The sequence below is a fragment of the Silene latifolia genome, chromosome 10, assembly GCF_048544455.1.
Source record: "Silene latifolia isolate original U9 population chromosome 10, ASM4854445v1, whole genome shotgun sequence".
NCBI classification, from domain to species: Eukaryota; Viridiplantae; Streptophyta; class Magnoliopsida; order Caryophyllales; family Caryophyllaceae; genus Silene; species Silene latifolia.
The window spans coordinates 242,385-268,127 of NC_133535.1; the positions used below are offsets into that span (position 1 = coordinate 242,385).

The 25,743-nt window shown below is 40.0% G+C and overlaps 2 protein-coding genes across 4 annotated transcripts; both read right to left on the minus strand.

Moving 5' to 3' along the window:
• Nucleotides 1-10,336: 10,336 nt before the first annotated feature.
• Nucleotides 10,337-16,906, minus strand: LOC141604571 (DEAD-box ATP-dependent RNA helicase 28). The gene is made up of 10 exons (XM_074422978.1): nucleotides 16,186-16,906; nucleotides 16,036-16,104; nucleotides 15,849-15,955; nucleotides 15,684-15,762; nucleotides 14,280-15,185; nucleotides 12,894-12,995; nucleotides 12,099-12,194; nucleotides 11,905-11,991; nucleotides 11,095-11,354; nucleotides 10,337-10,672 (listed from the first exon to the last, which is right to left on the minus strand). Exons 1-10 carry the CDS (start codon nucleotides 16,687-16,689, stop codon nucleotides 10,654-10,656), a joined length of 2,229 nt encoding a protein of 742 aa, XP_074279079.1. The 5' UTR covers nucleotides 16,690-16,906; the 3' UTR covers nucleotides 10,337-10,653.
• Nucleotides 16,907-17,814: 908 nt separating this feature from the next.
• LOC141604577 (kinesin-like protein KIN-6) lies at nucleotides 17,815-25,413 on the minus strand. Of its 3 annotated transcripts, none has more exons than XM_074422985.1 (16): nucleotides 24,442-25,413; nucleotides 24,255-24,363; nucleotides 23,995-24,060; nucleotides 23,820-23,882; nucleotides 23,673-23,723; nucleotides 23,422-23,504; nucleotides 23,229-23,337; nucleotides 21,457-21,505; nucleotides 21,200-21,360; nucleotides 20,648-21,112; nucleotides 20,000-20,128; nucleotides 19,825-19,918; nucleotides 19,014-19,105; nucleotides 18,828-18,922; nucleotides 18,638-18,716; nucleotides 17,815-18,233 (listed from the first exon to the last, which is right to left on the minus strand). In XM_074422985.1, the coding sequence occupies exons 1-16, from the start codon at nucleotides 25,194-25,196 to the stop codon at nucleotides 18,135-18,137; spliced, it is 2,499 nt and encodes an 832-aa protein (XP_074279086.1). In that variant the 5' UTR covers nucleotides 25,197-25,413; the 3' UTR covers nucleotides 17,815-18,134. The 3 variants fall into 3 exon arrangements, with proteins under 3 accessions (XP_074279086.1, XP_074279087.1, XP_074279088.1); XM_074422986.1 differs by having other exon boundaries at nucleotides 20,000-20,068; nucleotides 24,442-25,404; XM_074422987.1 differs by having other exon boundaries at nucleotides 20,000-20,161; nucleotides 24,442-25,310.
• Nucleotides 25,414-25,743: the final 330 nt, after the last annotated feature.

Sequence of the window (25,743 nt, forward strand, 5' to 3'; positions counted from 1 at the left end):
TGTGGCACACAGGCACCCCTAAATGTCTTCCGTTGGTGCTTAAACTTTGCGTGGCTACTTTATCTGACCCGAGGAACTTTCTATGTGATTTCCAGAGAATTTTGTTCCGGACCCCTAATCCCGAAAAAGCGTGTATTAAACACTTCAATTTCCGCCGTTCGGAAGGTCGTACCGGGTCCTGTTTCTTTTTCTCCCTGTTTTTCAATCATGCGTCCGAGCTCATCTCAGGAATCAACCTATTCAATTTGAGGAATTAACCTGTTCGATTTCAGACTCAAATAACGAGCTTTAACACATTTTTCACGATAATCCGAGTTTCGGCGAATGCTGGTTTGTGGCACACCGGCACCCCCAAATGTCTTCCGTTGGTGCTCAAACATTGTGTGGCCGCTTTATCTGACCCGAGGAACTTTCTATGTGATTTCCGGAGAATTTTGTTCCGGGACCCCGGAATCCCGAAAAACCGTGTATTATATACACTTCAATTTCAGCCGTTCGGAAGGTCGTACCGGACCCTGTTTCTTTTTCTCCCTGTTTTTCAATCACGCGTCCGAGCTCATTTCAGGAATCAACCTGTTCGTTTTCAGCCTCAAATAACGAGCTTTAACTCATTTTTCACGATAATCCGAGTTTCGCCGAATGCTGGTTTATGGCACACCGGCACCCCTAAATGTCTTCCGTTGATGCTCAAACTTTGCGTGGCCGCTTTATCTTACCCGGGGAACTTTCTATGTGATTTCCGGAGAATTTTGTTCCGGGACCCCGGAATCTCGAAAAACCGTGTATTATACACTTCAATTTAAGCCGTTCGGAAGGTCGTACCGGACCCTGTTTCTTTTTCTCCCTATTTTTCAATCACGCGTCCGAGCTCATTTCAGGAATCAACCTGTTCGATTTCAGGAATCAACCTGTTCGATTTCAGGAATCAACTTTTTCGATTTCAGCCTCAAATAACAAGCTTTAACACATTTTTCACGATAATCCGAGTTTCGGCGAATGCTGGTTTGTGGCACACCGGCACCCCCAAATGTCTTCCGTTGGTGCTCAAACTTTGCGTGGCCTCTTTATCTGACCCGAGGAACTTTCTATGTGATTTCCGGAGAATTTTGTTCCGGACCCCGGAATCCCGAAAAACCGTGTATTATACACTTCAATTTCAGCCGTTCGGAAGGTCGTACCGGACCCTGTTTCTTTTTCTCCCTGTTTTTCAATCACCCGTCCGAACTCATTTCAGGAATCAACCTGTTCGATTTCAGGAGTCAACCTGTTCGATGTCAGCCTCAAATAACGAGCTTTAACACATTTTTCACGATAATCCGAGTTTCGGCGAATGCTGGTTTGTGGCACACCGGCACCCCCAAATGTCTTCCGTTGGTGCTCAAACTTTGCGTGGCCTCTTTATCTGACACGAGAAACTTTCTATGTGATTTCCGGAAAATTTTGTTCCGGGACCCCGGAATCCCGAAAAACCGTGTATTATACACTTCAATTTCAGCCGTTCGAAAGGTCATACCGGACCCTGTTTCTTTTTCTCCCTGTTTTTCAATCACGCGTCCGAGCTCATTTCAGGAATGAACCAGTTCGATTTCAGGAATCAACCTGTTCGATTTCAGGAATCAACCTGTTCGATTTCAGCCTCAAATAACGAGCTTTAACACATTTTTCACGATAATCCGAGTTTCGGCGAATGCTGGTTTGTGGCACACCGGCACTCCCAAATGTCTTCCGTTGGTGCTCAAAATTTGCTTGGACGCTTTATCTGACCCGAGGAACTTTCTATGTGATTTCCGGAGAATTTTGTTCCGGGACCCCGGAATCCCAAAAAGTCGTGTATTTTACATTTCAATTTCAGCCGTTCAGAAGGTCGTATCGGACCCTGTTTTATTTTCTCCCTGTTTTTCAATCACGCGTTCGAGCTCATTTCAGAAATCAACCTGTTCGATTTCATCCTCAAATAACGAGCTTTAACACATTTTTCACGATAATCCGAGTTTCGGCGAATGCTGGTTTGTGGCACACCGGCACCCCCAAATGTCTTTCGTTGGTGCTCAAACTTTGAGAGGCCGCTTTATCTGACCCAAGAAACTTTCTATGTAATTTCCGGAGAATTTTATTCCGGGACCCCGGAATCCTGAAAAACCGTGTATTATACACTTCAATTTCAGCCGTTCGGAAGGTCGTACCGGACCCTGTTTCTTTTTCTTCCTGTTTTTCAATCACGCGTCCGAGCTCATCTCAGGAATCAACCTGTTCGACTTCAGAAATCAACCTGTTCGATTTCATCCTCAAATAACGAGATTTAACACATTTTTCACGATAATCCGAGTTTCGGCGAATGCTGGTTTGTGGCACACCGGCACCCCCAAATGTATCCATTGGTGCTCAAACTTTGCGTGGCCGCTTTATCTGACCCGAGGAACTTTCTATGTGATTTCCGGAGAATATTGTTCCGGGACCCCGGGATCCCGAAAAACCGTGTATTATACACTTCAATTTCAGCCGTTCGGAAGGTCATACCGGACCCTGTTTCTTTTTCTCCCTTTTTTTCAATCACGCGTCCGAGCTCATTTCAGGAATCAACCTATTCGATTTCAGGAATCAACTTGTTCGATTTCATCCTCAAATAACGAGCTTTAACACATTTTTCACGATAATCCGAGTTTCGGCGAATGCTGGTTTGTGCCACACCGGTACCCCCAAATGTCTTCCGTTGGTGCTCAAACTTTAATTGGCCGTTTTGTCTGACCCGAGGAACTTTCTATGTGATTTCCGGAGAATTTTGTTCCGGGACCCCGGAATCCCGAAAAACCGTGTATTATACACTTCAATTTCAGCTGCTCGGAAAGTCGTACCGGACCTTGTTTCTTTTTCTCCCTGTTTTTCAATCACGAGTCCGAGCTCATTTCAGGAATCAATCAGTTTGATTTCAGCCTCAAATAACGAGCTTTAACACAATTTTCACGATAATCCGAGTTTCGACGAATGCTGGTTTGTGGCACACCGGCACCCCTAAATGTCTTCCGTTGGTGCTTAAACTTTGCGTGGCTACTTTATCTGACCCGAGGAAATTTCTATGTGATTACCAGAGAATTTTGTTCCGGGACCCCGGAATCCCGAAAAACTGTGTATTATACACTTCAATTTCCGCCGTTCGAAAGGTCGTACCGGGTCCTGTTTCTTTTTCTCCCTGTTTTTCAATCATGCGTCCGAGCTCATCTCAGGAATCAACCTATTCAATTTGAGGAATTAACCTATTCGATTTCAGACTCAAATAACGAGCTTTAACACATTTTTCACGATAATCCGTGTTTCGGCGAATGCTGGTTTGTGGCACACCGGCACCCCCAAATGTATTCCAATGGTGCTCAAACATTGCGTGGCCGCTTTATCTGACCCGAGGAACTTTCTATGTGATTTCCGGAGAATTTTGTTCCGGGACCCCGGAATCCCGAAAAACCGTGTATTATATACACGTCAATTTCAGCCGTTCGGAAGGTTTTACCGGACCCTGTTTCTTTTTCTTCTTGTTTTTCAAGCACACGTCCGAGCTCATTTCAGGAATCAACCTGTTCGATTTCAGGAATCAACATTTTCGATTTCAGCCTCAAATAACAACCTTTAACACATTTTTCACGATAATCTGAATTTCGGCGAATGCTGGTTTGTGGCACACCGGCACCCCCAAATGTCTTCCGTTGGTGCTCAAACTTTGCGTGGCCTCTTTATCTGACCCGAGGAACTTTCTATGTGATTTCCGGAGAATTTTGTTCCGGGACCCCGGAATCCCGAAAAACCGTGTATTATACACTTCAATTTCAGCCGTTCGAAAGGTCATACCGGACCCTGTTTCTTTTTCTCCCTGTTTTTCAATCACGCGTCCGAGCTCATTTCAGGAATCAACCAGTTCGATTTCAGGAATCAACCTGTTCGATTTCAGTAATCAACCTGTTCGATTTCAGCCTCAAATAACGAGCTTTAACACATTTTTCACGATAATCCGAGTTTCGGCGAATGCTGGTTTGTGGCACACCGGCACCCCCAAATGTCTTCCGTTGGTGCTCAAACTTTGCTTGGCCGCTTTATCTGACCCGAGGAACTTTCTATGTGATTTCTGGAGAATTTTGTTCCGGGACCCTGGAATCACGAAAAACTGTGTCTTATACACTTCAATTTCAGCCGTTCGGAAGGTTGTACCGGACCCTGTTTCTTTTTCTTCCTGTTTTTCAATCACGCGTCCGAGTTCATCTCAGGAATCAACCTGTTCGACTTCAGAAATCAACCTGTTCGATTTCATCCTCAAATAACGAGCTTTAACACATTTTTCACGATAATCCGAGTTTCGGCGAATGCTGGTTTGTGGCACACCGGCACCCCCAAATGTATCCATTGGTGCTCAAACTTTGCGTGGCCGCTTTATCTGACCCGAGGAACTTTCTATGTGATTTCCGGAGAATTTTGTTCCGGGACCCCGGAATCCCGAAAAGTCGTGTATTTTACATTTCAATTTCAGCCGTTCAGAAGGTCGTATCGGACCCTGTTTTATTTTCTCCCTGTTTTTCAATCACGCGTTCGAGCACATTTCAGGAATCAACCTGTTCGATTTCAGCCTCAAATAACGAGCTTTAACACATTTTTCACGATAATCCGAGTTTCGGCGAATGCTGGTTTGTGGCACACCGGCACCCCCAAATGTCTTTCGTTGGTGCTCAAACTTTGAGAGGCCGCTTTATCTGACCCGAGAAACTTTCTATGTAATTTCAGGAGAATTTGTTCCGGGACCCCGGGATCCCGAAAAACCGTGTATTATACACTTCAATTTCAGCCGTTCGGAGGTCATACCGGACCCTGTTTCTTTTTCTCCCTTTTTTTCAATCACGCGTCCGAGCTCATTTCAGGAATCAACCTATTCGATTTCAGGAATCAACTTGTTCGATTTCATCCTCAAATAACGAGCTTTAACACATTTTTCACGATAATCCGAGTTTCGACGAATGCTGGTTTGTGCCACACCGGTACCCCCAAATGTCTTCCGTTGGTGCTCAAACTTTGCGTGGCCGTTTTGTCTGACCCGAGGAACTTTCTATGTGATTTCCGGAGAATTTTGTTCCGGGACCCCGAAATCCCGAAAAACCGTGTATTATACATTTCGATTTCAGCCGCTCGGAAAGTCGTACCGGACCCTGTTTCTTTTTCTCCCTGTTTTTCAATCACGAGTCCGAGCTCATTTCAGGAATCAATCAGTTTGATTTCATCCTCAAATAACGAGCTTTAACACATTTTTCACGATAATCCGAGTTTCGACGAATGCTGGTTTGTGCCACACCGGTACCCCCAAATGTCTTCCGTTGGTGCTCAAACTTTGCGTGGCCGTTTTGTCTGACCCGAGGAACTTTCTATGTGATTTCCGGAGAATTTTGTTCCGGGACCTCGGAATCCCGAAAAACCGTGTATTATACATTTCAATTTCAGCCGCTCGGAAAGTCGTACCGGACCCTGTTTCTTTTTCTCCTTGTTTTTCAATCACGAGTCCGAGCTCATTTCAGGAATCAATCAGTTTGATTTCAGCCTCAAATAACGAGCTTTAACTCATTTTTCACGATAATCCGAGTTTCGCCGAATGCTGGTTTATGGCACACCGGCACCCCTAAATGTCTTCCGTTGATGCTCAAACTTTGCGTGGCCGCTTTATCTGACCCGGGAACTTTCTATGTGATTTCCGGAGAATTTTGTTCCGGGACCCCTAATCTCGAAAACCGTGTATTATAAACTTCAATTTCAAATAGTTCGGAAGGTCGTCAATGGGACCACTGTTTCTTTTTCTCCCTGTTTTTCAATCACGCGTCCGAGCTCATTTCAGAATCAACCTGTTCGATTTCAGAATTAACCTGTTCGATTTCAGAATCAACCTTCGATTTCAAATCAAATAACGAGCTTTAACACATTTTTCACGATAACCCGAGTTTTTGGCGAATCTTTGGTTTGTGGCACACCGGCACCCCCAATGTCTTCCGTTGGTGCTCAAACTTTGCGTGACCGCTTTATCGACCCGAGGAACTTTCTATGTGATTTCCGGAGAATTTTGTTCCGGGACCCCGAATCCCGAAAAACCGTGTATTATACACTTCAATTTCACCGTTCGGAAGGTCGTCACCGACCTGTTTCTTTTTCTCTCTGTTTTTCAATCACGCGTCCGAGCTCATTTCAGAATCAACCTTGTTCAATTTCAGAATCAACCTTGTTCGATTTCACCTCAAATAACAAGCTTTAACACATTTTTCACGATAATCCGAATTTCTACGAATCTTTGGTTTGTGGCACACCGGCACCCCAAATGTCTTCCGTTGGTGCTCAAACTTTCCGTGGCCGCTTTATCGACTCGAGGAACTTTCTATGTGATTTTCGAGAATTTTGTTCCGGACCCCTGAATCCCGAAAAACCGTGTATTATACACTTCAATTTCAAATGTTCGTTCGAAGGTCGTACGGACCACTGTTTCTTTTTCTCTCTGGTTTTCAATCACGCGTCCGAACTCATTTCAGGAATCAACCTGTTCGATTTCAGGAGTCAACCTGTTCGATGTCAGCCTCAAATAACGAGCTTTGACACATTTTTCACGATAATCCGAGTTTCGGCGAATGCTGGTTTGTGGCACACCGGCACCCCCAAATATCTTCCGTTGGTGCTCAAACTTTGCGTGACCGCTTTATATGGCCCGAGGAACTTTCTATGTGATTTCCGGAGAATTTTGTTCCGGGACCTCGGAATCCCGAAAAACCGTGTATTACATTTCAATTTTAGCCGTTCCGGAAGATCGTACTGGACCCTGTTTCTTTTTCTCCCTGTTTTTCAATCACGCGTCCGAGCTCATTTCAGGAATCAACCTGTTCGATTTCAACCTCAAATAACGAGCTTTAACACATTTTTCACGATAATCCGAATTTCGGCGAATGCTGGTTTGTGGCGCACCGGCACCCCCAAATATTTTCCGTTGGTGCTCAAACTTTGTGTGGCCGCTTTATCTGACCCGAGGAACTTTCTATGTGATTTCCGGAGAATTTTGTTCCGGGACCCCGGAATCCCGAAAACCCGTGTATTATACACTTCAATTTCAGCCGTTCGGAAGGTCGTACCGGACCTTGTTTCTTTTTCTCCCTGCTTTTTAATCACGTGTCCGAGCTCATTTCAGGAATCAACCTGTTTGATTTCAGGAATCAACCTGTTCGATTTCAGCTTACCCGATCCAAGTAACCGTCTGTGTGATTTCCGAGAAATTTTGTTCCGAGACTCTGGAATCTTAAAATACGTGAATTATACACTTCAATTTCAGTCGTTCGGAAGGTCGAACTGGACCACATATCTTTTTCTCCCGGTTGTTCAACCACTGTCAGAAATCATTGAAGGAGTAAACCTATTCGATTTCAGCCCTAAATTACGAGTATTAATTCATTTTTCACGATTTTCCGAGGTTTGACGAATGCTTGTTTATCGCATACTGGCACCCCAAATGTCCATTGTTGCTCCTCAAATTTTATGTGGCCGCTTTACCTGATCCAAGGAACCTTCTGTGTGATTTCTGGAGAATTTTTTTCCGAGACCCTGGAATCTTGAATACCGTGTATTATACTATTAAATTTCAGTCGTTCAGGAGGTAGAAATGGACCACGTTTCTTTTTCTCCTTGTTTTTCAAACACGAGTCCGGGGTCATTGCAGGAGTAAACCTATTCGATTTCACCGTCAAATAATGATTGTTAATTAATTTCACGATTATCCGAGGTCCAATGAAAGTTGTTTTATCGCATACCGGCACCTCCAAATGTCCGTCGTTGCTTCACAAATTTTGTGTGGCCGCTTTACCTCATCCAAGGAACCTTCTGTGTGGTTTGGGGAGAATTTTTTTCCGGGACCCTGAATCTTGAAAACCGTGTATTTTTACACTTCAATTTCAGTCGTCCGGAAGGTCGAACTGGACCACGTTTATTTTCCTCCCGCTTGTTCAACCACGTGTTTGAAATCATTGTAGGAGTACACCTATTCGATTTCAGCCCCAACTAACGAGTATTAATTCATTTTTCACGATTATCCGAGGTTCGACGAATGGTGATTTATCGCATACCGGTACCCACAAATGTCCTCTGTTGTTCCTCAATTTTTGTGTGGCCATTTTACCCGATCCAAGTAACTGTCTGTGTGATTTTCGGGAAATTTTGTTCCGGGACCCTGGAATCTTAAAAACCGTGTATTATACACTTCAATTTCAGTCATTCGGGAGGTCGAATTGGACTACATTTCTTTTTCTCCCTGTTGTATAACCACGTGTAAGAAGTCATCGCAGGAGTAAACCTATTCGATTTAAGCCTCAAATAACGATTATTAATTAATTTTTCACAATTATCCGAGGGTCGATGAATGTTGGTTAATCGCATACCGGCACCCCCAAATGTCCGTCGTTGCTAAACTAATTTTGTGTGGCCGCTTTACCTTATCCAAGGAACCTTACATGTGATTTCCGGAGAATTTGTTCCGAAACACTAGAATCTTGAAAACCGTGTATTATACACTTAATTTCCAGTCGTTCGGGAGGTCGAACTGAACCACGTTTCTTTTCTCCCGGTTGTTCAACCCATTGTTGTCAGAATCGCGATTCGATCCAACGATTCTACGATTTTACGATCCAAAAATGCTTGACCGATCCTGGATCCTACGATTCTATCATAGTTGTAGAATCTTACGATCCTATTAATTTGAAAATTTCTAGAGATGGGATCATGATACGATCCTACGATTTTACGATCCTACGACCCGATTCCATAATTAAAAAAAAAATAATATATATTTTTATATAATGACACCGTAAAACCCAAATTTCGTGTAAGTTCATACAATGATACTAAAATCATTAATTACCAATATTTTATGAATAAATATTAATAAATAAGTGTTTTGATTTTCAATTATATGTTTTTACCAAATAAAAAATTATATTTAGTGAGTTTGTAGAATCTTGCGATTCTACGATCCGATTCTACCGATTCGATCCTACCCTCCCCATCGATCCAAAGTAGAATCCCGATCCTGACAACATTGGTTCAACCACGTGTCCGAAGTCATTGCAGGAATAAACCTATTCGACTTCATCCCCAAATAACGAGTATTAATTCATTTTTCACGATTATCCGAGGTTCGACGAATGCTGGTTTATCGCATATCGGCACCCCTAAATGTCCGCCGTTGTTCTTCAAATTTTGCGTGGCGGCTTTACCTGATCCACGGAACCTTCTGTATGATTTCCGGAGAATATTGTTCGGGACCCTGGAATCTCGAAAACTTTGTAATACACTTCATTTTGAGCCACTCAGGAGGTCGTATCGGATAACGCTTCTTTTTCTCCCGGTTTTCCAACCACGTGTCCGGAGTCATTGCAGGAGTAAACCTATTCGATTTCAGCCCCAAATAACGAGTATTAATTCATTTTTCACTATTATCCGAGGTTCGACAAATGCTGGTTTATCGCATACCGGAACCCCCAAATTTCCGTCGTTGCTCTGAAAATATTATGTGCCCCCTTTACATGATCCAAGGAACCTTCTGTGTGTTTTCCAGAGAATTTTGTTCCGTGACCCTGTAATCTCGAAAATCGTGTATTATCAACTTCATTTTAACCCGTTCGGGAGGTCGTACCGGACCACGTTTTTTTTTCTCCCGGTTTTTCAACCACATGCCCGGGGTAATTACAGGAGTAAACTATTCGATTTCAGCTTCAAATAACGAGTATTAATTCATTTTTCACGATTATCCGTGGTTCGACGAATGCTAGTTTATCGCATACCGGCATCCCCAAATGTCGGTCATTTACCTCAGGCGAAACTTGGATAATCTTAATTGGATTAATACTTGTTATTTGGAGCTGTAACTGGATACCGATACTCCTAAAACGACCCGGGACACATGGTAGAAACCTGGAGAAAAAAAAAACATGGTCTAGTACGACCACCCGAACGGTTCAAATTAAAGTGTATAATATACAATTTTTAGAGATTCTAGTACAAAAATGTCTAGAAATCGAACGGACTGCTCCAGAGGTAAGTGGCCAAGCATATTTTGCGGAACAATGGCTATTTGAGGGTGCCGGTACACGAAACCAGCGTCAACTGAAAATCAAATAATCATATTAAAGTAACGTATGGATTTTGTACCTAGTTGGGGCTAAATTCCTTGTAGGGTTTGTACTAGTAGCCGTTTCCTGCCTAGAGAATCATTCGAAGTTCATATTTTATCATTGGTTCTCATGTTCTTACGTTTCAAAACTTGGGCTGCGGGGATTGGTGATACAAGTAATAGAAAATGGATCCTCTCCATTGACAAGTAATATACTTCTCATTGTGTTGAAACAATAGTATAGTCCTCGAAGCAGAGTTGGAAGCCAGTAGAGTACATGTAATAACTGTGAAGCACTCCTTAAAAGAGTGTTGAGCAGAACAGTAAAAGCAATAAAGAGTAGAATATTGGCAGACGTGTTTGGCGAGCTGACAAGCCCATGCAAAACTGAGTCAGGATAGAGCGAGCATAAGTTGAGTGATCACGGTCAGAAGCAGCTTGACTCGACCCAATTGTTGTTGCACTGTGAATTGGTCAAGGTAATGCCAACTGCATGCTTACTTCCTCCGCTTGTACCTGAGTGCAAATCGCATCACACCAGATATATTATATATACATATCGACAGAAAAATTCATCATCTCAATGAGGCTCATGAGTCACACAACAAAATTGAATGACTCGAGAAAGAAAATAAAGTTGGTTAATCAAGGAAGGAGTAAAATATAATAACTTTAATTCCACGTTATTGAAGATTGCCCTCATGAGACATGAAAACAACAGCAAATCAATGAAGTGTGAGTAATAGGTCAATTAAGACCAAAATATAAAAGCAGGGCTAATAATTTGGATCAAAGGAATTCAAAAACTGATGATTGACCTGCAATACAACTGATGTGACCCAAAGAAAAGATAGCAGTGGCAAGGCCAAGATGAAGATGAAGCACTTAGTACCCTGCCCCCAATAACATGAATTTTCAACATGACAACACACGCATACCTGGATTTGCTCTTGAATGAATTGTTGGACTTCTTCCCAGCTCGTTGAAGGTTCTTCTGACGGCGGTCACTAATGTCAGTCTGGAAGAGATCCTGCATCTCATCTGTTCTTGATTGAGGTTGCTTTACGTGGTTACTCTCCTTCTTAACCCTCTTGCCAACATCTTGTCCTTTCATCTCAGACTTGATGGCTTTTGCTCGGCGGTAGGCAACATCAACGAGTGGTATTCCACTTTTAACTTTTTTAACCTTTTTATTATCCTGCATTATTGTTGATGAGAATGGTATTAGTCTATTAGATCAGGCTTATACAGAAAAAAAAGCTCCGTGAAGAGTACTCAGCGGATGAGCCAAAGGCCCAAAAGCATTCACCAATAGGCATGAGAAGCTGGTGCATTGGTAGGGAATGTAAGAAATTGTATTAGGGGGAATAAATGTAAAAAAGTCGGGTTAGAGAGTAAAAATGTAAAATAGAAGAACAACTTAGTCAACATCAAAAGCACGCATGTTGTGTGTTAAAAAAACCCCGACCTCTTTGCAAATATTGTCTTTATAGCCCTAGTTAGTCAATGATTTAATCAGTAGCATAAACCCGCAGAATAAGTATTCATACTATCCTGGGGGCCACAATCCAGCCCCACCAGCATTGGTCATAGCAGTCAGAAGTTATCTAAATGAATATCCCATTTAGTAAATAAGCTCTTGCAATATACATAAATGAGCAACAAAAGTGCCAGGAAATAATCCAGTTTTAAACTAACACGAACAGCCGCATTGGAATACATGTCCAAGTCAAATACACCAATATTACCTCTTCGGAGTCGTCAGAATCATGTTCATCTTCCAGCATCTCCCTCTGTGCCTCCAGCTTTCTACGCTTCTTACGAGGTAGCTTTTTCTGTACCAAGTTAATAAAGGACAGACATGCTGTCTATCAATCACTAATACGTAAAAAAAAAACATGTCCATACTAAATTACACAAATGGGATACAACAAAAAGGCACCTCACGCTCTCGCTTCCTCTTTTCTTTCAACTTCAGGTCCTCCGCTTGTTCAGCACTGACAACCTCCTTACTGGAGGGTTCTTTTTCTAAGGATCCCTATCAAATTAAAAGTGGGTGGATATCACCAACAAAACAAATGAAACTGAAACATAAAAAGCAAACATTTTCATAAGGAAGATCAAATAGATTTGACTCATCATTTCCTGTTGCAGAGAGGAGACGTCTTTGGAGGGTGAGGGGTAAATCAACCAGTGTGCTTTTGATTAGGTACTAAACAAACACCACACTACCTGAAAATACAAATCATCCTAGTTTGGCTTCGCAACTTGATGCAATCAACCAAACAGTTTCCCTTAACCAATATCATTGGCCAGGATTGCAAGCTTTCCAGACCACCTAATACATTTTCTTAAGCCCTTGTTTAAGTAGTTAATTTTCCTACTGACTAATGATAGCATATTCCCGTTAGTACATCAGTCAAATAAGGATCTACTTGTCAGCCATTTTACTTTCTAGCCATAATGATTTAGAGGCAATACTGCTAGAAATTGAACACGGAGATGAACATTCCTTTCTTTCTTACTTTACCTCTTGCTACAAGTACTGCTGGGTTGATTAAATTAGAGGAACACAACTTACAGAGGAAAAGGGGAAATGCATCATCAGAAGTTAATAAAATTTCACCATTCTCCAAAAAAAACCATAAATTATACGAAGTAATTTAGACTTCAGATATTGTCATTGCCGCCATCAATTGACGTAAAAAAATAAACGAGAAGTTCTAAATGTGTGTACCTTCACTGCCTTAGCCATCAATTTCTTTGCCTTCTCTGTCATGAACCATGTCTTTTTAGGCCGTGAAAAAATCTCATCCTTGTGTTCAATCATATTTTCCGCCTTTCAAAGGAAAAAAGGGAACAAAGAATACAAATATTTTAGGATACCATCACAACATCTCCTACTAGAAAAAAAAATAGTAACAATAATAAATAACTCGGAATATGAGTGGAAGAAAATTGTGATTGGGAACTCCCTAGAACACACAACATGAACTAAAATTGTACGCAGAGAACACGAATCAGGGAGAGCTAACATAAGCAAAATCAATAAAAAAAATGGTTTTTTTTTCTTTTCTCAAAAACTACCTTACATTATGTTTCTTTTGGCATTTACTACCTTACTTTACAAAAAAAATTTGGCAAACACTACTAATTGCTGATTTCCAGGTAATTTGGTCAACATTCCGACGTTGACTGGCCGGAATAATTACTTTTGAACAAATTTGTCCGAAAACTACCAAATCTCAACTTTTTTTTTAAATTCATTTTTATTTAATTTACCTCATTTCCTAACAATTTATATTTTTATTTTATTTTTCTATATTTGAGTTTGATCTCCACCTTCATTCTTTTCTTCTTCCCCCCCTCTAATTTATTTAAATTTTTCTTAGCAGTTAGCATTCATTTCTTATTTTCATTAGCTGACTTTAGTTTTCCCAAAATCCATTTTTCTTATTGTTCCCTATTTCCTTTTTTGGACAACTTTGTGTGGTCAAAAATCAATTTGATGTGGGGTCATGTGTATTATGTAGTCCAAATTGATTCCCTTATTTCTTATGCCAAAAAGAAAGGGGAACAATAAATGAAATTGGAGGGAGTATTAGGTAGTGTTTTTGGAAATGAAGTAAATGTTGGGTAGTTTTTGACCCAAAAAAATCAGTTGGTGAGCCCTCCTATCTTCTTGTATAAATGAACTTCTACATCACACATTGACAGATAATGACAGTTGGCAGCAAATCTGAGTCAACGTATGGATCAAAGTTAAAACTATCTAAAGCATTAAAAGTTTAAAACAACAATACCTCATCGCCTTTCAATGAAAGGAATTGCATCGAATGACAGTTGATCACAGTACAAAGGCGCATATAGTAGAGTTCAAAGTATCCAAAACATCGCTCTCGTTAGGTGCCAATAATGCAACAGGCATGAAAAAAGTAATGGTTTGCCATAAAAGATGAATTCCAATAACCATCTATCCAACTATATTGACCAGAGCCCAGTGATAAGCAGATGTAGCAACTCATGCTAAATTTAAAGAAGCATTGACTAAAAATAGCAATTCCTGAACTGACAAATTCGACATTAACACAGAAAGGAGGGGTGGAGTGGCGCATAAACATACCTTTGCTGCTTCCATCTCAGCTTTCCTCAAAGCCATCTCTTCTCTCTCTTCCTGCATAACAGCAGTTACCTGATCTTCCATTTGCTCAATCATTTGTACCCACTTATTAATTGACTGTTCAGCAACAGTTCTACTCTTCAGCGTAGAACCAGCCTTCTTGGCAATGGCTTTTAGAAGAGAACGGTCTTTATCAGTGATAAAGGTAACAGCGCACCCTTCCCTACCGGCTCTTGCTGTACGACCAACTCGATGCAAGTAATTTGTCAAATCACGAGGACATACAAAGTTAATAACCGTCTGGACCCCGACAATATCAAGCCCCCTAGAAGATACATCTGTCGTAATTAAAAAGTCCACTTGCTGTTTTCTAAAAAGTTCAAGAGAGTCCAGGCGTTGTGCTTGAGTAAGATTTCCATGGAACTCTGCTGCTTTGTAGCCCACTAATCCAAATAAAATTTTCAACCTATGAGCAGCTTTCTTTGTTCCACTAAATATGATCACTTTGGAAGTGAATGTTTTTGAACACAATGCAAGAAGTACTGCCTCCTGATGTGCTTCACGGGCTCTCCTTATTCGAACCACCTCCTCTATTAGACCTTCAGGTCGTTTAGCAGATGGATCAGCAGACAGGCGTAACGGTTTAGTTAGGGACAGTTTGACGAGCTCATCAACCTTTTCAGTCATTGTGGCAGAGAATAACATTGTCTGTCTACCCTTTGGACACATGCGAACAAGTTCTTGGATCTCAGCACTAAAACCAAACTCTAAGAGTCGATCAGCCTCGTCTAGAATCAAAACTGCGAGATCATCCAAATCCACTGACATTGAATTTCGTAAATGATCAATCATCCGACCTGGAGTAGCCACAACTATATCCGGCATTGACCTTAGTGCTGCCTCTTGAACCTATGTTCATTGTGAAACCATTATTAGATTTGAAAGGTTATCCGTGGAAGTAATCAATTTGAAGTCTTGACTTATCAATAGGTATGGCAGAAATGAGAGGCAAGTGGATAAAATGACATAAAAAGCATTAAAGCTGGCCACAGAAAGCGCATTATTAATTAATGGAATCAAGGAGCCAGTTGTTAAAATCCCAAAAGATGGGAACGAAAACCACAAATAAAGACAACTAGAAAGGCAAAACGCATATCTGAGAACAAGAACACAAATGTCGTGTGCTTTAAACCTGAAGGTTTCAAAAGGGGGGGGGGGGGGGGGGGGACATATACGAGATAGTTATAAAAATAGTGGTGGCACAATGATTAGGATATAGAATGAGACGTTGAGAGATTGAGAATAGTAAGTGCGAACGAGAGTTAATCGCGTATTTATCACAAGAAAAAGGGTAACTGTAATTGGAAAGAGCATTAAGTGTAGCAATGCGAATAGGGGGGAACTAACCTTACTTAAGAGTCCACCAACAATTAAACAGCATCGTATATCAGTAAACTGCGCAAGATTTTGGATCATACCGTGGATCCTGAGAAAGCAAGAAGGGAGATTAGAGTGAGAGAAATGGAAGGAAGAAAAAAGGGAGATTACAAAAAAGAGAAGGGGGAAACATACTGACTAGCAAGCTCCCTGGTAGGAGTAAGAATAAGGACCCTAATAGCGGGAAGACGCTTAGGACGGTAAAGCAATCTCTCGAGGGTAGGCAAGGTAAAGGCAGCGGTCTACAGAGGGGACAAAAACACGGGAATGAAGAAGACGGAATGTGAAATAAAATAAGAGAAGAGAGAGAGAGAGAGAGTACCTTGCCAGAACCAGTAATAGCACTGGCACAAATATCACGGCCGGCCATGGCCAGGGGTATACAAGCTGCCTACAGATAAACACAATAATTAATTAATTAATAAACGGAAAATGAGAATGAATGAATAGATAGGGAGGGAAGGTTAGGTACCTGGATAGGCGTAGGCTTAGAATAACCCAAAGCATCACAGGCTCTGAGTAAGGGCCTTGAGAGGTTTAGAGCCATAAAGGATCTGGCGTGAAACGAAACACCTTCCGACGGAGAGAAGAATGACGTCTTCTTCCTTATTTTATCATTCCCGTCATCTTCATCTTCATCTTCATCTTCATCTTCCTCCTCATCTTCGTCATCGTCATCGTCATCGTCCGCCATGTAATTATCCTGTCTCTCAGTTTCAGGTTCAGGTTCAGGTTGGTCGTGATTATTAGGGTTGAGTTTGAGGCGGCTGCGTATTCTGGAGATTTTATCGTCGACGGAGGTGGTGTTGTGTTGGGCGTGCTCTTCGGCAACAACGCCGGCATAAGCGCCGAAGTCCCACGCCGGCACGCCGACTTCTCCTTCTTCTACTTCTAATACTTCTCCATCAGAGTTTAACTCCTCCTCAACTTCCGGCTCTTCGTCACTTGGTACCTCGAATTTGAATTCAAAACCCATTCTTCTTCTTCTTCTGGTTTCTGTGTTTTGATGTTTGCCCTATTAACTCTCTCACTCCAGGGTTTTGTTTTGTTTTGTTTTGTGCATTTAGGGTTTTACCAATTACCACCACATCCTCGCGGTCTCGCGTCTCACTCCCAAGTACCACCAACCCTAACCAATTTAATAACCCTGTCGCCTATAACAAATTAAATCAAGTTTGTCTAAACAAAATAAACTAGAACTTGTATACTTAGGGCATCCACAATAGATGAACCTCTAAAGAGGTTTGTCAGATGACACATCATCAATTTAACAAACCTCTTCAATAACAAACCCATATATAGCAATAGACAAACCTTTTCAAGGTTCATATCATAGGACCCACATAAAATTACCCATTTTTTCCCCTTATATATATATATATATATATATTGTTGGAGAATAAAAATATACTAACTTTTAGGGGACCACTTGCCATGTCAATCAACAAACCCGTATACAAATGTGTAACCATTCCTATGGATGAACCTCAAACCCCATCTCCAACAACAGAGTACACAAACCTTTGTTGACAAACCTCTATTGTTGATGCCCTTATTCCAGCTCACTCTAATTTTGTACTCGTAAATTGTGCCAACTGATATATTTTGTATAATGGACTAATCTTAATCATGGATATTAGTTTAATCGTAATACTCATATACTAATACCAAACTGTATTAGTTTAATTACAGATAACATGTACAGAAGGGTCTTCTAAGAGATGATGTTTTAATAAATTAATTGAGAGACTATTTTATAATTTTAAAAAAAAGTGCTACTAAAAGTAATAAAATAGATACAAATCATGATTAAAGATAAAATAAGTATCCCACCCACCCCTCGTCCCTCGACACTTAAGGTTTAAAGCATGCGTATTTGAGAGTTCTAAAGGCTTATTTGAAGCAAGTATATTGACGTTGATTGCTGTGGTGATAGAACTACTTTGCAAGTAAAATGGGATAGGTTTATTTCTATCTTGACGGTGGTGGAAAGTTCCATTATGTGAAAAAAAAAAAAGTTAAAAAAGAAACTTAAAAATCTTTCTAACATTTCAAAAAGAAAGAGGGTAAAAAAAACTCATTAAATAGGAAGGAGTATTCCTTACTCAATAACATAATCATTTCCACCGTATTCTATTTTCCTGAAGGAAAAAGCGAAAGAGCCAAAGTCCAAACTGATACTACAATAGTTGGTATACATATAGTAATTCAAAAAACTTGATAGAATTTGCAAGCTTCTCTTGCTTTGACGAAATCTGTCAAATTAGTGTCTTATCTCATATGAACTAGCTATCTAACTTGCCATATCAGGGAGAACTGACAGCATTTCAACTAATAAAGCACGACCAAAAAAGGAAGCTCCATTTTTACAGGCTTATCTTACAAGCAACAATAAAACTATGCCAAGCAAGTGAGCAACAGTTATCGGGGAAAATGGTTCTTCAGCATTCGTAGTAGAGAAGCACTGCCTTTCGTTCTTTTACATTCGTCGCCAGTTAACCTTTGTCCACCTCTACCTCCCTGAAAGTCATGACATGATATTTGCTTATATGAAGTGACCTTATAAATCAGAAAAAAAGACGCGAATTAAATAGCTAATGGCTAGAAATAGATCTGTACAGGACCATGCTGGCAGTACCATCAGACTCCTTGGAATTTGCCACTCCCATTCCCTTCCCTACCTTTGACATTATATCACTCTATCCGAATAAGCATTAAGGCTCGTGTAAGATACATGCTTCATAGTATCTTACGACTCAAATCACTTGTAGAGTAACCTAAAGAGGTGCGTTTTAGAAGTATATACAGAGCTACATTAAAATACTCAATTGCACTAAGAAGTTTTCAAATATGCATTCAAAATGTCCTTCACAGTCTAATTGTTGACATCCAATGGGAAATTTATAAACAATTAAGAACATTACCCTGTGCTTAACATCGTCATCTGACACATCCAAGGTACCAGAATCCCTTAACAATAGCGAGGAAGCTGGCATCAGTCGCCTAATAGTCGCATTGACAAATAAAAAAGGTTCATTAGTTTCCAATCAACAATTATGCAAACTATGCCATGCATCTAATCAGGAAAAGGCCAGTCAATCGAGATTTGCTAACCTTTTGGGTCTCTCGGATTTCAAAGGATTACGAGAAATTTCCTTGGCTTCTAGCTTAGAATTGAAGTTGCTTTGAAGAGCATTTGTGACATTTTCCTGGTGTATAAAAAGAGCAGTGGCTTAGACATGACCCATTACAACTGCTGAAGTACAATTGCAGTCAAAACAAAAGAAGGTAAAACTTTACTTTCTCCATCTTCTCATCGACGCTATCGCCAATGTTTTCACTATGAGCCGTTAAATCAACGACATGCGATTTGGGGACGTGGGCAGCAGCATCTGAAAATTAAATACAAAATAATTGAAAGATTAATAAGATGGAAATTTATAGTTACCCTACATGGAAAGATAAAGGTTACTAATTTCTTTCAGAAAAAAATTATGAAACGCAAATCAACCCACTGGATCAAGTCAAGGAGTTCCATAAACGCATGGGTAGATAGAACAATGAGAGAGCATCATTTATCTCCACCTCACCCCGTAAAGTAAATAAAAACATTCACAGAAAAGAGCTTGTAAACAAGATGCATTAACATTTTTACAGATCTAGTGACACTACCTTTCAGAGTTAAGAATCGGGTCACAACAGGTCCAAAAATGACAACCCCTCACTCAGTAAATAAATGGCACATGCTGTCAAGGACTCAAGGTGCCTAATAAGTAACAAGAGCAACTTTATGGAGAGTTTAAATGTAAAGTTGCTCTTAAGCTCATCTGACAGCTGAAAATTAATGTGTAAGCTAATTGGTGAGAGTCATGGGACCATGTTGATACGGTTGCTCATAGTTGCCTGTTGATTGATGGTCATTGGTAGTTGATACTTGATACACTATCACAAGCCCACGTCTGCAACTGCCTTGTTCAGGTCTTTTTGGTGCTATTAAAACATAATCCAAGAAACTAGCCAACTAGGAATATAGACCCCATATCTTGATAAAACGTTTTCTATCGACATGAATGAAACAACAAAATTTTGATAAACTGAAGTAGTACTACACCTTTTAAAGTCGTATCAATTTTCTTCATTGGATCTTTATCAACTATACCCACACATTCGCGTGAAATTTCGCATTTTATGGCTGACAAATGCACCTACAAGAATATAAAGAATATGTCACTGCTTTCAAGACTAGGCTGCAAATCGAAATAATACATAAATCCAAGTATGCTCACCTCCTGAATACATGGCTGATAATCTTGTTGCACAGAGCTTTCAACATCATTAGATGGAAGTGCAGCTCCCTGAAATGGTGTTCTCGAGATAGCATCATGCTCAGTTTTCTCATTAACAAACTCCAAGGTCTTGGTAGTTGAAGGAGAATTTCCAAGATGAACCTAGACACAATTGATTAAGACAGAATTTAAATATATGGCTGGGTATTATTAAACAGTAGCAGACAAGCCTACTACCTAATACCTCGAATCGAGTAGTTTTATGAGGTATGTAACTCATACTCCCTCCCATTCACTGAAATCATACCAATAATTGAATATATGTGAGGACTCTGAGGAGTAGTTTATTCAAACTGTATGATTCCAGTGAATGGCGTGGGGGGAGGGAAGTACTAGTTAAGACTATCCGACAAAGGTCCAAGGGTCTGTTTATTCGACTTAAATGAAAAATTATCATGATTTGTCTTAAAATGATGTATCCAACCATCATGTCCAGGTGTCAAGTTCCAGGCAAGGGTACAGGAGGTAATATGAAGAGCTGAAGGCTGAAGCAACATAGGCTATGACCATATGTTTAAAGGATGATACAGACAAGTGACCTTGATTCAAACAATCGGCTACGGCAAGAATATAAATTGAAGTACAAACCTCACAAACAACAGTATTATCAAGATCCTGAATTTCCCGGGATCTCTTTTGTAGGGTTTGAAGACCACTAAATTCAGATTTTCCCTCTGAATGCTCATGTCGAGGTAATCTTATAATCTCGTTGTTATCCCACCTACATCCTGCTTCTGAAAATGATCTTTCAGTAACTTCACTCAGAAGATGATTACAATCATCCCTCTCCTGTGAGAAACTAGGTGATTTGCATTCAGATGGAGAAGCTTTAGGCTGTTCTTCAGGTGAGAAACTAGGTGATTTGCATTCAGAAGGAGAAGCTTTAGGCTGTTCTTCAGGTGCAATTATTCCAACAGGCTGATGGTTAGGGAGTTGTTGCCTTGGACAAAAGCAACAAGATTTCAAGTGTTGGAGTTCTTTCTCCATTTCCAAATACTGAACATGTCCAGTGCTTATATTTTCAGTCAGTAGATCAATTTCTGTTTGCATCGCCTATACCATATAATCACCACCTATTAGAGGCATATCAAAACAAACTGCATTGGCCAAGCTGTTACAAGATTGTTATTGAGTTGCTACCTTGACTTTCTCCTTATACTGCTTCAGAACATTCCACAAAGCCTTCGCAAAACCTTGCATGACGTAATAATCTCTTTGTAGCTTTGCATTAGGATTATTTACCTCTGCAAGGGCGGCTTCACTTGCTTCCATGCTATCGTCATTAACTTTATTAGAGATGTCTGCACTTTCAGCCACTTAAAGTTCAGATAAGTGGTTTCATAATACATAAAGCATAGAGGGACGAGAGAAAAATATGAATAAGCATGGACATAAACCTTCATTGGAAAACTTGCTTAGTCCTCCTGTAGTCCTCTCCACCCCATCCTACAAAAAAAAAAAAACTAGGAAGTCAAGCAAGAATGCTGTAGTCCAACGAGTACAAGCACATACACGCTACTAAATAGAAAAACTAGTTAAAGCATGTTGCTGCCAGCTTGCCATGAATAGCATCTCCTCATCTCAAACTTTCTATAACAAAGAACTTTAGAGTCAACAAATTCTAGAGCACCTAGAATCTGGAAATAAGCGCATATGGAGATCCAGAGGACAGTTATTGAAAATTAAAGTGGCCTTGATAAGGGGGAAAAAAAAAAAGATAAACCGCATTATTAGAATAGAAAAAGAATCTGAGAGTTGAGACAAATAAAAATCTCCCTCTAAACAAAAGCTACATTTTAGAAATTTGGTCCTTGATTCTAGTGCTGAGATTCTGAGAAGATGCAGCTAAGCCATGACTAGCTAGTTTTTTTTCCTCCGCTAGGCTCCTAGCTTAACTGTATCCTTTTCAAATAGCATCCCTCTCCGGTAACAGATAAACGATGGAATAGAAAATAGAAACTTTATAATCTTTGCAAGAATATTTATGTACACAAGAGACATATTGCCATATTGGATAAAACGGTATTTCGACATAAAGAAAGGGAAAATACGAATTAATATTACTTTTTTGAGCTGAGGAAAAAAAAGCACTAATAGCACAGAGATGAGAAAGAAAATATCGGATATATTTAGTCTACATTGTCATATTTCCATGGAGCCAAAGACTCATTACTCTTTGATTCCGGATTATGATGGAATAAAGCAAAATGGCTCACTAAAGTGATTGCACTTTTTTCGATAGTAAAGTACCAGTCATTCAATGTAGTTTTCGACGCAATTTTCATTTTGGGTCATTCGAAAACAGTCTCTTTATGTTGCTAATACAAGGGTAAGAGTGTAAGACTGGGTACATCCGGACCCCCTACCCGCAATTTGCGGGAGCCATTGAGGCACTAGAGTAATGTTGTTGTTGTTAATGAATACATGGACATCCATTCCCAAATTAGTCTTTTAGGGAAGTGTATTTAACCACCATAACACTATATGAATAGTGATAGTGGCATTAGAAGGGTCAAGATTTACAGTAGGTCATTCACATTGATTATAGTCCACAGGTGTCTGTTAGCTTTCTCAAGCAACGCTCTCATTATAGTCATTACACTAAGAAAATGCATAAGTAAATATTGGAAAGGAAGGCATATAAATTGATTGACTACCACCAATCTCCAGGTGACTGGAACACAAAATACCAAAAACAATTCAAAAGGCTTTGCTGTAAAGTCAATTATCATAAATAAAGACAAACGCAAAACGCAGTTAAAGGAAAACACAAGGAATCACAAATCTCCCAACTTAACTCCTGAGATAACGCTTCTTTAATTATGGCGTTGGCAAGTTTTATGGAACAGGTATCATTTTGTTTGCAACAACCATAAGTTACATTGTCAGGCAAGCATTTGTGCATTTTTTGAGGGGAAAATAAACAAATAAAACATAAAGCCAAAAGCAGACATAATCCTAAACATTTATCACAAATTCTTGTTTAAGACGGCAATATTCGTCTTAAATTTAAAACGGGTTAAGCTTGGTAAATGAGACAAAAGTAGGATGCCTAGGGGCTAACAAAAGTGTTGTCTTACATATGCAAGTGGGAGCATACTTAACCCGTTTTCATCTTAAGATAGATACTGCCGTCTTAAGAGAGGTTTACTGAACATTTAAATAGTACCTTCTCATCAGCATTACTCAACTTCACTCTTTTCTGATTGTCACTGCAAGTCATTTGTTTGCGCCTCTTATTGCCAGGTAACTTGGAAGTTTCTTCCATATTTTGGAACCTAACAGGAACAGAAGAGATGAGACTTCGTGATAAAACAGTGTATATTGAGAAATATCGAAGGCGACTTTGAGGTAGATTTTACTTGATCTCCATAAACGGCGATGCCTGCCTTAGCAGAAAAGATGCATCAAAATAGTCTTCTGGGCCAGATCTTGCTGTCAATATCTGAGAAAAGACAAGGTCAATAGTCAATACCTCAGTAACATGTTCCACCAAAAAATTACTGTACATATATATTCTTAGATTACAAGTTACATACTGCTTCATTTTTTGTACTGAAAACCAAATGCATTAGAAGATACTCTATAATATTTAAATGTTGAGATGACCTACCAAAGCCATGCGCTTCCGACCTTCAAGATAATCTCGTAGATATCTGGTCAGCTTTTCAGTAAAAAAAAAGGACAAAATATAAGTAATTCATCATTGGGCAAGATATTAGTATCTTATTGTTTTCTAAAAATTAATTTACAAAATTACCAGTGAGCTCTGGAAGTGTTTCTGCAGTGGCTTTTTGGGGTTCTTTTGATGCTCCAACAATGACTTGAAAAGAAAGTAAAATCTATCAGTTAATTGTGACAACAACAGTACAGCTACATACACACAACTGTCAGTAGATAAATTATAAAGGCATGCAATGTAGAGGGACACATACTCTGAGACACAAACCGAAAACCATTGATGTGTTATTGATGAAATTACTTTCAAGCAGCCTTCCACCCTGCAATGAAAAAAAGAAAAAAGAAAAAACAATTATAGGAAGAGAATATTGACGAAAAAGGACGAGTGTAGGGGAGGTATATATGGATGGCCACACAAGGTAAACAAAGATTGAAACTGTTTTCAATACATGATTTTGAGCATATACTCTAGTGCAGAAATGAAATAGTATTGTTGATAGAAAAAGAAGTAAACCTGATTTCCAGTCTTTCTCTCCCTCTCAGCACCAGCAAGGTCAACAAAAGTCAGTTCAGTGTCCCTCTCATCAAGGGTATATGTTATGTTAATAATGCACTGCGAACGGCTTGATGAATAAGAAGATGAATGAATATTAGGAAGTGAATGAGTGGGGAAAATGGAGTAAAAGTAGGTAGGTAGGTACCTAGAGTGAGCATTTGAGTTAGTGACGGCGGTGGCGCGTTTTAACATTGCAGCAGCTACAATAGCTTCAGCTTGCTCAACATCCTTGATTAAAACCTGTTTGAGGCCCTTAACAACCGACTGTTGCATGAAGATATGAGTGGCATCCGGTGACAAATCACACAACTTTTCCGACTTTCCTTTTTCAATAGAGATCTCAAAAATAGACATGTAAAATGATGAGGTCCTAGAACTAGAATTAAAGATGTGAGCAAGGGCGCGAGGAAGCAAACCAGGACGTTGAGGAGAGCCGAAGATGGTATGGGTCTTACCAGAGCCAGTGGGACCCAAAGCTGCCAAAAGAGAACTAGTTCCCTTAAGGAAGTCCTCCACAAAAGGCTTCATCATCGTATCGTAAACCTCATCCTGTGTGGAAAGAGGTGAGAAAACATGAGAGAACCCGGTGTAGACCTCCGACTTGGAGCGACCTGAGGCGCAGGAAGGAGGCGTAACGGTGACGGAATGCAAATCATCGTTGACAATTACACAACTCTTCTTCTGCTTATTGGCTACACCTCTCACCCTCAGGAACACCTTGAGATTTGAATCCGAATTATTGGAATTGGAATTGGTAGAGGTTGATTGATTAGTGACGTCGATAGATAAGATATCGGCCAATGGAAATGCGGAGATGTTTGCGGAGGAAGGGGTTGGGCGTGCTCGCCGGGGTGGATTACGCCGAATGGTCACCGTAGATGGACACCCCTTTTCTTCCATTTTCAATTTTCTATTTTTAATTTTCAATTTTTGGGCGCAATCCCAATCCCCCACTCTATATATTTCAAATATCACCCACCCTTCACTCTTGAGACTTGAGACACTAGTCACACTACCAGCATAGTCAACCACTCAACCTACATGACTACATCTGGGTCGGATACTTGGATAAATCAACCAAATTCTTAAATGCTTTCTTCTTTTTTCTGCTTTCATTATTTATTTATTTTTGAGTTTTTTTTTTTTTTTTTTGACAAAGGTTATTTTTGAGTTTGTGGTCAGCTAAAGAGTAATATTTGAACTGTGGTGATTACTGTTTTTTTTTTTTTAATTAAATTTAGCCATTTTGAATCATTCCCGTTCTTTTTAAGATTGCTTATTTAAGGTTATTGTTGATTCAAGATCATGTCTACTTTAGGATGTTACTTTCATGTTTGCATCTGATATGGTCGAATTGCATACGTCCGAACTAGAGTCAAAGCTCTTGAGGACATCCATGATTCAAAATTCATCGGTATTTGATAAATGATACCACCATACATAACCG